This window comes from Nilaparvata lugens, chromosome X (assembly GCF_014356525.2).
Source record: "Nilaparvata lugens isolate BPH chromosome X, ASM1435652v1, whole genome shotgun sequence".
Lineage (NCBI taxonomy): Eukaryota > Metazoa > Arthropoda > Insecta > Hemiptera > Delphacidae > Nilaparvata > Nilaparvata lugens.
The window spans coordinates 4,209,032-4,225,080 of record NC_052518.1 but is presented as its reverse complement, the minus strand read 5'-3'; the positions used below and the strand labels follow the sequence as shown (position 1 = coordinate 4,225,080).

At 33.1% G+C, this 16,049-nt stretch overlaps 1 protein-coding gene across 9 annotated transcripts in view; it reads left to right on the top strand.

Annotated features, from left to right (window-relative positions):
* Window positions 1-16,049, top strand: part of LOC111055284 (inositol hexakisphosphate and diphosphoinositol-pentakisphosphate kinase) — a 75,869-nt gene that overhangs the window by 24,217 nt on the left and 35,603 nt on the right. For all 9 annotated transcript variants that reach the window (XM_039442256.1, XM_039442262.1, XM_039442260.1 and 6 more), the window contains 4 exons: window positions 3,400-3,590; window positions 8,104-8,298; window positions 10,138-10,224; window positions 15,117-15,305. In XM_039442256.1, the coding sequence (XP_039298190.1) occupies window positions 3,400-3,590; window positions 8,104-8,298; window positions 10,138-10,224; window positions 15,117-15,305 (662 nt within the window). The remainder of the gene's footprint in view (window positions 1-3,399; window positions 3,591-8,103; window positions 8,299-10,137; window positions 10,225-15,116; window positions 15,306-16,049) is intronic.

Below are 16,049 nucleotides of genomic sequence, written 5' to 3'. Positions count from 1 at the left end.
CCCGTTGTCCACTGATTGCACCTTCCAGTATTGTTAGCGTGGATTCGCTGTGTCTTATAATATGTCCTATCCAAGAATGCCGTTTGTCCCTAAGAGATTTCAATAGAATTTTTTGTGTCTCTTCAGCCCTTTGTAATACTTCTTCATTTGTTATTCTATCGGTCCATTTTATTTTCAGCATTCGCCTCTAACACCATACTTCAAATGCATTAATTGCCTTTTCTTCCGCCTTACCGATAATCCATGTCTCTGAGCCATATAGTGCAATACTCCAGATACAACTCTTTATAAGTCTCTTTCTCAAATCCAAATTCAGACTTTTGGAGGAAAGCACATTCCGTTTATTGATGAAAATGGCCTTGGCTTCTCTTATACGGCGCTTTATGTCTTCTTTGTCTTTTCCATCCTCTGAAATAATGCTACCTAAGTATTTAAATTTTTTTACTTGTTTGAGGGCGTTATTCTCTATCTTTACTATTTCAAAATCAGGATTCTTGGAGCAGATCATCACTTCTGTCTTAGCCTTATTTATCTTCATGTAAAATTCATTTTTGAGAATGAATACATAATGGAATGAATATACCTTCTTTATTTGACTCATTTTCGACATCTAGATAGGATAAAAATATAATGAAAGTTTAAATCAGAAGATGGAATATAAAATAGGTAGATAATACCTATATATTGAAATTAGTCAACGTTCATTCTGTCATCCTCAAACTGTTCAAGGACTCAAACTGTTCAAGGACTCAAACTGTTCAAGGACTCAAACTGTTCAAGGACTCAAACTGTTCAAGGACTCAAACTGTTCAAGGACTCAAACTGTTCAAGGACTCAAACTGTTCATGGTTGTCTAGAGGACAGTCACAGCGGAGATTACATGAGCTGCCAACCTTGGAAAACTAAAATTCCCAAAGCTACATACAAAAGTTACAATTGTGCGGCAATTTGCCGTGGGCGCGACTGACTACTCGCGTGCTAATATAGACTAGTAGTTCTGTGAACAGTAGACCTCGCGCTTTGTAAGTTACATTGACCTGTTGTTATGTTTTCTCAAAAATAAATAAATAATTTATCAATTTAAAATGCCTAGAAAAAAACCCAATTGAACATAGAGCTTTCTGTCCTGTCGCACCGTGACGTGTCGTCCCGGAATGTGAGTGTGAGCGCAGTTATCAGGTTTGGCTGTCGTCGATACGCGAAACCAATCAACCCATCAGAGAACATTCTGTGTTCTCGTGTAAGCGAAAAACTGGTGTGTTGAATTTAAAAAAATAGCCTACTATAATGCTGATTTCCTACAAACTTCATTTATCACTTTTCATGATTTTAGGAATCAATTTCTTTTCGATAACATTTGTTGCAATTTCAATCAACAGATTCAAAAAGAAAAATGTAAAAAAAAGTTTTCCGTCAATAACTGAACTTAGAATCATGGCCTCAGCTTATGGAAAGATACATTTTCAAGAATATTCGATGTTTTGAACGTGTCTAGTGACATTATAGTCTAGTGACATTCCGCCAACAGGCAACAGGACCGGACTATTCATTGAGTTATTAATTGCATGCGTCATTGCATGCAATTTATAATAGACTTGACAGCTGATTTATGATGAATAATTCTATAGTCTGATTTTTACTCTAATATTGGCGTTCGAAGGAGACTCTTTATCCTTTTGTGTTATCCTTTAAATGCAAAATATCAAAAAAACTTTGTATATACGTCGATGCCAAATTCAAAAAGGAACATACCTGTAAAATTTCATGAAAATCTATTGCCGCGTTTCGCCATAAATGTTTCGTAAATGCGGAAACATAAATAAAAATGCAAAACCGTCGACTTGAATCTTAAACATCACTTCTCTCGGTCAAATATTCAATCAGAGATATAAGTATATTAGCATTTGAAACTAGTAGTGTTGCAAGAAAATAAACAATACTTGATTTGTGTTTTTGGAAAAAAATGTTATAACATCAATATTGGACTAACGGTCAAGCTGTTCAAGCACTCACTTTCTCACATTATCATGTGGGTTTTCTTTAAATAGTTTTATCAACGCTCAAATATTAACAACTAGTGAGTCCCTGTGCTTTGCTACGGCAGTTAAAAGATCCTGTTTGGAAGATACATCTGCTAAAGTATACTATCATTAGGCCTATAAAATACAGAGTGCGACAGAATTGATCAAGGAGCTATAACAATTAACTCAGGTTAGATAGAGAAAAGTTTATTATAATATTTCCTAAATCTGAATATTTTATATTGATGTGCACATATTCTTCATTGAAGTTTTTAAAATAATCTCCTAAATATGGCGTCCATTAGCATCAATACTATTTGTGTAGTTTTTAGCAGCTCTTGCACAGAAGTCGCAGGGTATGGCATTAACATAATCAATAATTCGTTATTAACAGTGCTTTGTTCAGCCCACTAGCGAAAATTTTGCTTATTCATTCATCCACTGAGATGAAAATGTGTCTCGTTACTACTAAAGAAAGCGGTATTTGGAGTGATTTTGCTCACACAAACTTTGTTAGTTACCGCAGTCTGCTGGTAATTGATGTAATTCATGAGCAATAAAAAGGATAAAACTTCAAATTGAAATGCAAGTCGATACAACAACCCAAACATCCATTAGTCGTTTATACAACGATATCTCGCCGACACGACAGGATAGGACAGAATTTACTCTGATGGACAGTGTTAGAGGAGACTTTGGTTTACAACTGCGCGAGGTCTACTGTTCACAGAACTAGTTCTAAGGTTGGCGGGAAGAGGAGTATAAGTAAAAAAATTTGTTTTGTAGGAAAAGGCAGCTGTTTAAATTCACAGCTGCTGGTCTTAATAGAATAATTCACTTTCTGATACCTGAATAGTGTTTGAGCCAGTGGTTCTGATAGTATAACTGGACTTATCTTGTTTGTGCCATCTTTTGGAAAAGGCAAAGATTTATTCTGTTGGTTGTCATTCACTTTAAGTGGGAATATAAACATATTAACCTATTCAGTTGGTGCTAGATTGTTGATAATGCCATATTCATATGGAAAACCGACTTATCCTACTTTTGCCAAATCTTCACTTATACCCTTTTTCCCGCCACCATAGAATTAAACCAGTTACACACACGTGTAACTCGGTTTTTGGACGTACGGTTTTTTGCCGTCCTTTTAAATTCTATTAGATTGAACAGATGTTTGTCAGGTCCCTTTAATCTGGTACATTTCTCAATTCTTATATTATAGATTATACTATTATTTAGAACTCTTCCCTACACACACGTTCGTTTATGTGGGGAAAAAGATACACAATTTTGTTGCTAGAGTATTTTCTCATTGTAATGTATCCGATTTGTGAATAATATTTTTTTTAAGTTTGATTTGATTAATGTTTTTGTTCAGGTTTATACTGTGGGACCCGACTATGCTCATGCCGAAGCTAGAAAATCACCAGCTTTGGACGGCAAAGTAGAGAGAGACAGTGAGGGAAAAGAAGTGAGATATCCAGTCATTCTTAGCAACGCCGAGAAACTGATATCGCGTAAAGTGTGCCTTGCTTTCAAACAGACTGTTTGTGGCTTCGACCTGCTGAGGTAGGTACTTTGCTTTATTTTGTTAACTGTTTCTTGAAGAGAATAAATTTTGATTTGATTAATCATTCTTCTCACTTCCATTCAAACTTGAATATCTCTTGAATATCGATAATTAATTCTACTCTAGCCAACTATTACGATTTGATAGGTTAGGTTATCCTATTATATTAAGCGAGCAATTTCTGTATGTTAGTTTATATTTTTATATCTCGTTATTTTTTAATCTGGTTATTTATGTTCAACGGATCTCAAAAACGGCTCTAACGATTTTCACGAAATTTGAAACATAGTAGGTTTATGATATAAAAATTATATTGCGCCATGTCTGATGAGAAAAAAAGAAAACCTGGGAAAACTCGCTGAAGGACATTAGAAGGATAATTCATCCTTGGAAGAACAGATGATAATTTCGTCGTCTGTCGATAACAGAAGATGCGTGTGCCTGTGTGGGAGATCAGCTGTGTAATCATTCAATCAGCTTACCATATCTCGCGAGAAATATTATCTAGAAATTTTATCAAAATAATCTGATTTGTTGACATGACATAGTTTATCACTCTAAATTAGAGTATATCATAATATTCAAAGTTAATCATTATTTTACAGTTTTAAGTGATTAGTAAGTGTTATTTTGTTATTCAAATTGGTTTGTAAACAATCTAAATTAGAACTTTTCATTTTTTAAATATTTTTACTGAAAATTGGACCTGAATTCAAGTGTATGAAACATAATCTACTTTTTGGACCATTATTTATAGTGTATAAATCAAAATTCGGAGAAGAAACAGTTTTGAACTGTGTCTGTTTGTCCTTCCCCAATCATTTTGAAGAATTGTGTTTTGTTTATCAAATAAATAAATAACGAGCGAAGCTGTTCGGTGCTCCGATATTTGGAATAACTCAAGACGTCTCAAAAGCATAACATTATGAGTTATCCATCAATAATTTTTCATGAGAAATCACGTTATGTATTATAAGGACGTGAGTTATGATAGTGAAATTTAGAAATTCCACTATAGATGATTGAATTTTTAATAGTTTTAGCAGTTCTTAGGTTATACAATACTATCAAATATACACTTTCGCTAGAATAAGATCAAATAATTACAAATCATCAATAAATTGTCATTAGTTTAAGGTTGTATTCACATAACATGTAGATAGATAGATAGATAGATAGATAGATAAAGAATCTATTTTTTTTACAATTTTTGTACAATTATATCACTGCAATAGGCTACGAGATAAACATTTCATTCTCTAGCATCGTACAACACTGTATTGAAAAACAAATGAAATAACTCACATGCCATTCACATAAAATAAATAAATAAATGTTTATTTTCCCAAAAAACTAAAACTACAACATCAATTACACAAAATATTAGATAAATTACTTATAATGTGTCCTCTATTTGTTTAGTTTTTTCTGTGTGGAAATTGACCTACTCCACTATGGCGTACCATGTTCTTCTAGAGTAGGTTTTGTTATTTTTTTTTATACATAACATGTATATCAATTGAATCTTTATACTTTCAGAATAAAAATCTGGTGTGGTACACTCACACAACTTTCCTGTGTATATAATTGTTTTCAGAGTACTTTTTCCTTTGTGTAAATTGTGAAATGCGATGATTTTTTAAAAGTCGTCAAAACAGCTGTTCTACAGATGAAATATCTCGACTATGTGTTATTTTTATAGACTGCTCTACCTACCTACCTCATGCACGAGAAGGAGGTTACAAAGTCCATTTCTCAAGGATGGGGTGAACACCCCCTTAGTTTCTCAGAAAGGAGACTCATGCCAGTTGATGGAGCTGATAAATAACTATACAGAGTATGAATTTGAAATAAATCAGTCGAGAAATTTTTGAGAAAATCGTGAAAAACATGGTTTTTTAGTAATTATCCGCCATTTTTCTCGAGAATATTACGCAGCTCCTGCAATTTTCCCAGAGATGAGACTCATGTCAGTTGATAGGGCTTATAAATAGCTATCCATGGTATAAATTTGAAGAAAATCGTTAGAGCCGTTTTTGAGAAAACCGTGAAAAACATGGTTTTTTAGTAATTATCCGCCATTTTTCTCGAGAATATTACGCAGCTCCTGCAATTTTCCCAGAGATGAGACTCATGTCAGTTGATAGGGCTTATAAATAGCTATCCATGGTATAAATTTGAAGAAAATCGTAAGAGCCGTTTTTGAGAAAACCGTGAAAAACATGGTTTTTTAGTAATTATCCGCCATCTTTCTCGAGAATATTACGCAGCTCCTGCAATTTTCCCAGAGATGAGACTCATGTCAGTTGATAGGGCTTATAAATAGCTATCCATGGTATAAATTTGAAGAAAATCGTTAGAGCCGTTTTTGAGAAAATCGTGAAAAACATAGTTTTTTAGTAATTATCCGCCATTTTTTCGCCATCTTGAATTGAATTTTATTGAATTTCTCATTGTCGGGTCCTCATGGTATAAGGACCTTAAGTTTAAAATTTCAAGTCAATCGGTTAATTAGGAATGGAGTTATCGTGTTCACAGACATGCGCACACACACACACACACACACACACACCACACACACACACACACACACACACACACAGACCAACATCCAAAAATCATGTTTTTGGACTCAGGGGACCTTGAAACGTATAGAAAACTTGAAATTGGGGTACCTTAATTTCTTTGGAAAGCAATACTTTCCTTACCTATGGTAGTAGGGCAAGGAAAGTAAAAATATAAAGTAGATCTTGGCTACCATTCTGTATGTGAACAGATGCATGAATGCTTCAGTATAGCTGAAGATGTGTTGGTTTCAACACGGTCAACGAATTCAATAAATGTTGAAACTGTGTTTTTTAAACTAGTTTTTGTGTTGTTTCTCATCATTTTTAATAAATGTTCAGCAAAAAAATTCTTAATTTTATTATCATAGGCAATGTACAATATTCTTCAATATGGATAATTAATTCTATTCCAAAGTGGTTTTCTGAATTTTTAGTATAACACTTTCTCTATAATAATAAAACTTAAGAATAATATTTGCTCACATTACAGAACAGAGCCTCTCCTTGAAGGTGGACAATACATTGTTTAGAGTTTGTAGACATTTTTATCCACTCTAATAGCAGGATCTATAAATAATTATTATCCATCTGGTTGAAATGCAAAGCCACAGACACTTTCGTTTACATCTAAGCTGTCAATAAAATTTTCATTTTCCCGTCCTTATAAATTCTATTAGATTGAACATAACTTGGTATACATATGATACATATAATAGGTCGATTGAACAAAAGCTAGCAATTACTAGTTCTAAGTGATTTTCAAGCAAATGCTTGGATTCGAGTCAGCTGTATAATCTATTCGTATAGATAGAACTAATGACTCAGAGGTGCTAGTCACTAGATTATAGTTTTTACTCAATCGGCTTAATGTGTTTGCCAATTTCTATTCAATCTGGTAGAATTTATAAGGTACAATCATAGAGAAACAATAGCGTAAGTAGATATCCCATGGTATAGGGAATTAATGTCGCAACTTTTACTGTTATCTGAAGCCGATTACTGTCGATTATTGTCAATTTTTACTGTTTTGTTGGGGTGATAGTGTATGAACGGCACAATTTGAGAGACTACCAGCGTCACACAGCTGCATAGGAAAGAACTACATGAACTATCGGCTTGGGATAACAGTAAAAGTTGCGACATAAACGCCCTATACCATGGGATATCTACTTATGCTATCATCTCTCTATGGTACAATCTGGTATAAGTACAGGAGAATAAACATTTAGTTGAAAACTTTGTAAACCTGACTGTAGACATACTTAGGGCCGTTTTCCGAGCTCGGGATTTAGCTAAGTTCTAGACTTTAAACAGCTAGAGTCAGAACATTAGCTTTCCAAAACGGGGCATAGTCGCAGTTTTTATTTTCTCAATTTTATAATTGGAAACGTTTTTTCTTGACGAAATTAAACATTATAATTAATTAAAAATAGCTGAAACTTTACACTATTTTCTCTTTATTTTATTTTGTGTTTGGTTTTTTGAAATTTAATTCAAACGTGACTTTGATAATGACTACGACTACGCCTCGTTTCGGAAAGCCAATTTTCTGACTCCAGCTGTTTAAAGTCTAGAACTTAGCCAAATCCTGAGCACAGTATACATACAGTATGGAAACTTGGCTAATACCCTGTCGCAAAAATCCGCCATCTTGTTAGGAAGCGCCGCATTGTCATAGTATTGATGGTAGGTTCGGATCACTTTAATGATCTGGATCAATTGATCTCGTTCACTGCCACGAGCCAATCAGAAGACCAGGATTGGAACTTGCCAAGGTCACGTGACGTGTCTAGTATTTGCGCCATGTAAAAAGCATTGGTTAGATAGGCGTTTTATTGACAGTTTCCATTCTGTATCTATTCTGTGTCCCGGCCCTTAATGTTTCTACACACTTTGTTTATAAAAACACTAGTAGCCTAATTGGCAAATATATTTTCTGTTTCAGGGCAAACGGGAAATCGTTTGTATGTGATGTGAACGGCTTCAGTTTCGTGAAAAATTCCAATAAATACTACGACGATTGTGCCAAGATCCTAGGAAATATGATTTTGCGGGAGCTCGCGCCAACACTGCATATACCTTGGTCTGTTCCTTTCCAGTTAGATGATCCCCCTATTGTGCCTACAACATTTGGAAAAATGTAAGTCATCAATGAAAAATATCGGATCAAATTGATGTTATGTTTTGGGACTCAACCCAGTTCAATAACCTGAGTCCTTATACCAAAACTCGATAGTAGCTGAAATTAAGTCATTGAATTTTTTTTTTAATTATAAAATGAATAATTATTTATTAGGTTATATTATAATGTTGAACTGTTGGTGGTATTCCATTAAAATGTTTAGTTTATTACGTTTGATTAATTTATTTATGATGAAAGAAGTAGAATCTAAGTTCTTCTAAAGCTGTATTTTATTTGTTTTGTACATCATTTTAATGGTTGTTGTGTTCTAATACTGTACTGGAATAATTCAATTCCGTTTGAATAGAGTATTATTGGGAATCGTCAATCAATTGAAGCCGCATTTAGTCTGTTATATTCCTATATATTTTCTGTTTTATTTCAAATACTTTAATTTGTAAGGTTAATGTGATACTGGATCATTATGCAAACTGTGTATAGACAATGTCCTGATTCTCCACATTCAGACCACTGTTTCTGTGGAGAATATTCACCTTATGATGAATTTTTGTTATATTATTGTACAGCTTTTGTGGATAAGAACTACAAATTACATGTATCCTTGTTTTAATAGAAGTAGAACACACAAAATTATTATGAATTAAATTTTAGTACATTCAACAGTTCAATTGCTTATTCAAGTACAAAATTGATTTTCCTGGCCCTAGATAACATTTTCATGTCATTTCAAATTTTTAGTATGGATTTTAAAATGTTGAATATTTTCAGAACTTGATTATCAACTCTCAGTTGCCTGAGAATGTTTTTAAATCAACAGAAATGTGTATTTGTGTAATGTACATGATGAATGTCTTAAATTGTTGTCTTGTGCCTTTTAAATAATGGTAATAAGTTCTTCTCAAGATGATTCAAATTTGTGAATGTTGAATTAAGTAGATTGAGTCACCATTGTCATAAGTAACTGCAAGGCTTTTATAGAACAGTAGGAAAATATATCTACCAATCAGATGGAAATAAATTAGAAATTGCATTTGTACAAATGCTAATTAATGAATAACTATTATTGAACGAGAATCCTAATTAAATGCTGTAAAGCATCTAACTATCCACTAATCAGCTGAGTACAAAAACCTATCAGTGAATTAGAAGAATTTCTTACTCAATGTTATGCTGCATTTCATTCGAAAGAATTATTATTCTTTCCTTATTTTAGCCCGATGAAAATCATAAAACAGAATAATTCGTTTAAAGTTTTAATTGATATTTTAATGTTTGGTGCTGTTGCGCCAAAGCTCCAAGAATCAATGAATCCTATTAGATATTATTAAGATTAAATTTATAGATAAAACCAATTTAAGTTCTCAACTCAAACATGATTAATTTATTTAATTTTATTTAGATCACAATCTCATTTTATTGTTAAATTCATCTGATTCAGTTAATTTATTATTATTTGATACTTAGTTTGAATGTTTATGTTGTACTTTGCGCCAATAAATTAATGTTTTGTTGATATTTGACTTTTTATATTTATTTCAATATTTTTCTTATAGAAGTTACTCGTTTTATAATTTATGTTATATTACTGGAAAAGATAGTAGCTTGTGCTGAAAGGGATAAGATGACAATTAGTGTCATTAGAGATAATGAACATGGAAATTGAATATTTTTTTGAGTTTAATACTGTACTGATATCAAATGTCACATGTGTTGGAGGAAGATGAAAATGAAAAGATTCTGCATGCCTGGGGGGTGGGAGGGGTTTCTTGCTAGTCATAAAATATTTGGTAGATACGGGATTTTGTTATCAGAATAAAAAACTTGAACTTTTTACAGGATGGAATTGCGTTGTGTAGTAGCAGTGATTAGGCATGGTGACAGAACCCCCAAGCAGAAAATGAAAGTCGAAGTGCGTCATCCAAAGTAAGAACGCATGCACTTTCAGTAATCTTCAACATGTACAGTAGATTGCACTCTCACTAGATTACGTTGCATTTTTGTGTTCATACATTCAGCATGCAGGTCACATTAACATTACTCATTCTAATCAGCAGTGGCGAAGCTACCTATAACTAAAAGGGGAATCTTAAGCTTACGGTACCGCTTGTCTTTCAGAGCACATTTTTATTCAAAAGACAAAGAGGAAAACAGAGTTTGAAGCAAATACTTCACCAGATCATTACACTCATCCATTATTAAGAAATAAGAAATTATGCTGCAAGTTCAACTGGAAAAGTATTTTTCCTCCACCTACTGTCAAAAGTACTTACTTTACTCCCTGAAACATGATACTAAAGTGTCACTTTTTCGGTCTCGGTAGTAAAAAACAGAAAAACTCCCTAGGGAGTAAAAGTGACTCCATTTAAATAACATGGGAAGCATCACTATTTTATAAACGTACATTTGGAATAGGTCAGAAGGTCTAAGCTCAGATGAGGAAGCATATAGAGTTGTCATTAAACCAACTAAATTCAATACCTCAACCAGACATTTGATCGATGTATAAAATTTATGTTTGTATGCTGAAATTATTATTACAAACTTCATATCACTATACTAAAAAAATGTATATATTTTTTCTTTTATTCCATGTTATTCAAAATATCAGCAAACGAATATTACTTATTAACTAATCAAATTTGAAACGGGAACTTCATCATAGCTGTAGTTTTGGCAGTCATTGTTGTTACAACTTTAGCCGACAGATAGTGCTGTCGGAGGAGAACTGTGATTACAAGCCAGCTGTTTCTGTTTACTTTTTAGATTAAATGTTGTAACACATTGTTTGGTCACATACGTTTTTAAAAATTATTTTATTAGCAGTTTTTATAAAAATGTAGGTGGAGGAAAAATGTTGTGTATATCACGAGTGAAAAATGTTTTTTCTCCCTCAGGAAAATTGTTGCCCTCGGCTTCGCCTCGGGCTTCAAACTTTTCCCTCAGGGAGAAAAAACAGTACTTTTCACTCTAGATATACAAATAACTATTTAGTTTCATTATTGTTGAGTAAACCAAAGCAAACCGCCAAAACCGAGTTGTAGGTTAAGAACAAGCCAAGTGTTACACGAGCCACAAACTAACTGATTTTTTGAAATCTTCAAATTTTGGAAAGCATCGATGATCGATGTTTGAAGACGATTGCTTCGATATCAACCGTTCGATACATCGAGATCGAGACATCGATACGGAACTCGAACTATGAACCCAGCTGTAGAGCCTAGACTAGACTCTACTATGTGGCTATGGTGCTACGTCACGTTGTCATAGCAACCATACAATACGCCACGCCCATTATGAATGAATTGAGAGTCTCATGAGTTTGAGACTCGCCATGTAGAATGAATAGGTAGCCTAGCAAGTCTGCTCTCTGCTGTCGGCCAGACACACAGCCACAAAACAGTTTGGAAGGCGGTCTGGCCAGCTCTTATCCAAATTTGCAAATAAATATATGCGTGCTAATAAAACATAATATTCACATAAATCATAATTAATTTTGGGGAGTCTCAGACTCTTAAGCTGCGTACACATATTCGCGCTTCCAACCAGCACCGAGCACGCTCCTCCCTCGTACCGCCCTCGTACCACCATCGAACCACAGTCGCACCGCCCACGCACCCATCATGAACGTTATGGAAGATGTTAGATCTTCTCGCGTTCCCCGGTCGAACGACTCTTGTTCGCCGGTCGATCATCAATCGCTCTGCTGGAGTGACGTTCGGTTGCGGAGCAGAGCGAAAGTCTGTACGCACCTTAAGATTCCCCTTTAGCTTTGCCACTGCTAATCAGTGACTCAGATTTTCATGGAACATGGTCATGGGTTTATTTATAACTAGTAAAGACAAGGCGAAAATACATGGTTTAAGTACAATTTGTTACTCATAAAACATCAGATCTTCATAAAACATGGTCGTCATAGGTTTATTCATGAAAACAGGAAAGGTTTTAAGTACAATATGTTACCCAGATTTTCATAAAACATGCCCTCATACTAGGTTTTTTATAACTAGTAATGAGAAGGGGAAAATGCAGGGTTTGAGTACTATATGTTACTCAGATTTTCATAAAACATTGCCGTCATAGGTTAAATTATAACTAGTTATAACAAGGGAAAAATACAGAGTTAAAGTTAAATATGTTACTCAGATTTTCATAAAACATGGTCGTCATAGGTTTATTTATTCATGAAAACAGGAAAATGCAGGATTTCAGTACAATGATAACATTAAATGAGTAACATTCAGATTTTCATAAAACATGCCGTCATACTAGGTTTATTCATGGCCAGGGGAAAATACAGGGCTCCAGTACAATATGTTTGGAAAGTTTGAAACAAAAATTTGAAGTACTCACAGACTTATGTGCCACAAACACGCGAATTTCACTTTTCATCAGTTGATTATATCTGTATTTGTACAGAAACAGTAAGGTACAATAATTATAATAAGCATAGCATCAGCTGATGATGCGCGTGTTCGTGGCACATAAGACTATACGCACCTTAATATTCAAAAACTGCTTTGGGTGACAAGACCTCAATGCTCTAAGATGGCAGTCATTATAAATGTTCCAACCAATATAACACGTTTCTTATAAAAAAAACCTAAATCTCAATACTAAATTGAACGTGTCTGGCAAATTGAAAATCAATTTAAAACATTTTATCGGTAACAACAATTATAATTGAGTTATTGGCGAAACTAAATGGTTATGTCTCGTAGACCACATATCTCATCACATAAAATGTCTGGTGATGGTAGTGTTGAAGTGTAGGCAGTTGAGTCCTCAATTAAAAGACTAATTACTATGCTTCCTTTGTACAGTTAAAATACTATAGCTATTTGAAAAATTTATTTCAAGATAATGAAGCTGTTTCCTTCAGAAAGTTGTTAAAATATTTGCCAGTTAAATTCTAACTCGATTTCCTTGACTGGTAATGTTTCCCCGAAACGAAAATATTCCTGAGGAAGAGTACTTTGGTTCCTGAAGAACTTTTGACAGCATTTGTCAGGCTTTTAACAGCTCCTAAGCTTGACATTGCCCTTAATAAAAGTGCTCAAGGAGCGTTTACATCAGTCAAGTTTCCTTGAATTCAAGTTTTCTTGACGTTTATGTAAAATGAATGTATTTTGCAAACTTTGTCAAGTTTACAATAACAGGAACTTGAATCCAATATAGGCCCTTCTTCAAGTTTTGTTGATTGAAACAGACATGTCTGACTTTTGGATTCAATTTCAATCTTTGCATTTGAATCTAAAATTCAACCTAAAAATGGGAAAATTATAAAAATAAACTGTTGTCAGTCAATGCAGAATGTATAAAAACAACTAACTATAATGCAGAAGAAAGCACGAAAAGTAAGAAGAAAGCATATAATTTATGATTATATTGCTTTTGAGGTTATGAAAACTTGAATTCAAATAAACTTGAGTTCAAGTTTTTAAAATCGTCCATTCAACTCAAACTTTAAAAACTTTGAATTAAAGGAAACTTGACCAATGTAAATGCAGCTTAAAGGAGCATATTCTATGGTCGAATGGCCAGCTTCAGCTGATTGTAAATTGCAGCTAAGGATGAGAAAGATCAGATCAAATATTGAGGATTAAACAGTGGCGACTCAGTACGGTAATGCTCATTAGTATTATGGGATTATTCATACTTGCTTAGCATCTAATATGATTGGCGGTATATAGTCATTGGCGACTTTATGATAAAATTTATCATAAACTCATTTATTATAAATTAAGATTTAATTCAAGACAAAATTAGGAAATTAAAGAAGTTTTGGGCAATAGCCTGTTTTTCCTTTTCCGACTACTGTATTGTTTACTCTATCCAATAAATAAATAAATATTAAGAGAATAGAGCTCATGGAGTGGATCAGATTCCAGTAGTGCTCTTGTGAGAAAGTATCAAAACAAACTTCGATGGTAAACTGTTTTGGTCGCTATTTTTAATTCAATAGACATAAAGTGAGGACCAAATTGAAAATTACTAAAAATCACTAGTACACTTATTAAAGCTCATATCAAACATTACTAGTTTTGGCGATAATGCCTTTATAATAAATCTTGATAATGGCATTGTCAATGTATAGGGATAGGGGTTTGGATAAGAGTATGGATAAGATTTGAAACACTTAATTTCGCAGATAGCTTCCTCAAATATTGAATTTATGCTCTTAGATTATTCTTCTAGATTCTCCAGAATTTACTAACAAAATTACCTGATGCCTATTTTATTACAAAATGCAATGTCTATGAATAAATAAAAAAAGTAGGTATCTATTGCACATCATTTCAATGAAATAATATGGTACTGAACATATGGTTGCATGGTACTAATGTTTACAAATATTTTATCAAGTAACGATAATGAAAAACTTATTAAGATTATTATTGTATGTTATTTATTTGGACTGCAAACAACAAAGCAATTTACGAATTATCGTATTTATTTATTTAATCATTCAGAATTACTCAACTCACAGAAAAGTACCACAGGTACTTTTAAGTATTAAAGTATTAAGTATTAAAATTTTCTTCTTTATTCCAAGAAGTTCCATTCATTTCAAATAATTAATTTTAAAAATTAATAACCAATAGAAGCCATTTTGAAAGACACGCATGAATAGGTTATAAGATATCATGAATATGAAATGGTTATCTATTACTCAAGGTGTGTGCACGCACAACTTTAGAAATCCAACAAAATTTTCGAAAATAAAAAATGTTCCACTCTGTCAAAAATGATCATTGAACTTATTTTTAGGTTTGCACTCGCGATCTGTCAAAAGTAATCATTGAAATTATTTTTAGGTTTTTTGAAATATTCGAAAAATATGGTGGACGTGCAGATGGCCATGTTAAACTAAAGAGACCGAAACAGCTTCAAGAAATTCTGGACATAGCTCGTTCTCTGTTGAACGAAATTGAACATCGAGCTGCTGACCCAGAAATTGAAGAAAAACAGGGAAAACTGGAGCAGCTAAAAAGTGTTCTTGAGATGTAAGTGTACTGTTCCAGTGAGTGTACAATTTTTAATCAGTAGCAGGATTTTGAAATAATGATTTTATTTATCAGAAAAACTAATGATACAATTTGTTTAAACTTGAATTTCAAAAAAACACTTTTGAAGTGAAAATGCACTAACATTGGTGGTGACGATCGTTTCGGCTTGTTGTTGGTCATCATCAGACTGCCTGACTCACTACCAAAGTAAGTGCATTTTCACTTCAAAAGTCTTCTTTAAAATTCAAGTTTAATTTTAACAGTGAAAAAGTATGGATATACAACATAGTAATTTTTTTAATTATACAATACATAAATAATAACAATTGAAAATTAATATGAATGAATCCTTCTGATTAAATTACACATATGCAAAGCTTTAAAGCTTGACCGCATATATGGGAGTATCCACAAAATAAAAAAAAAACCTTATTCCTTTTGATAACAGTACATTACCAATTAAAAAAGAATATAATAAAAATAAAAGATGACAAATTCACTTGATTTTTGCACTACCAGCTAAATTAAAATTTATAAAAATGGCATCCAATCAAAACAAAACAATAAACATGAATTATTAACTATATTCACACTATTTGTTCAAAATTTATCATATTGGGAACCATCAATCAGTTCTCATCAGAAATCCAAAGCTAAAACTATAGAATAATTTTATACAATCATATTATACATACTTTCTACATCTTCTTCACTCAGATTAAAAAGAAAAGTCTTCAACAG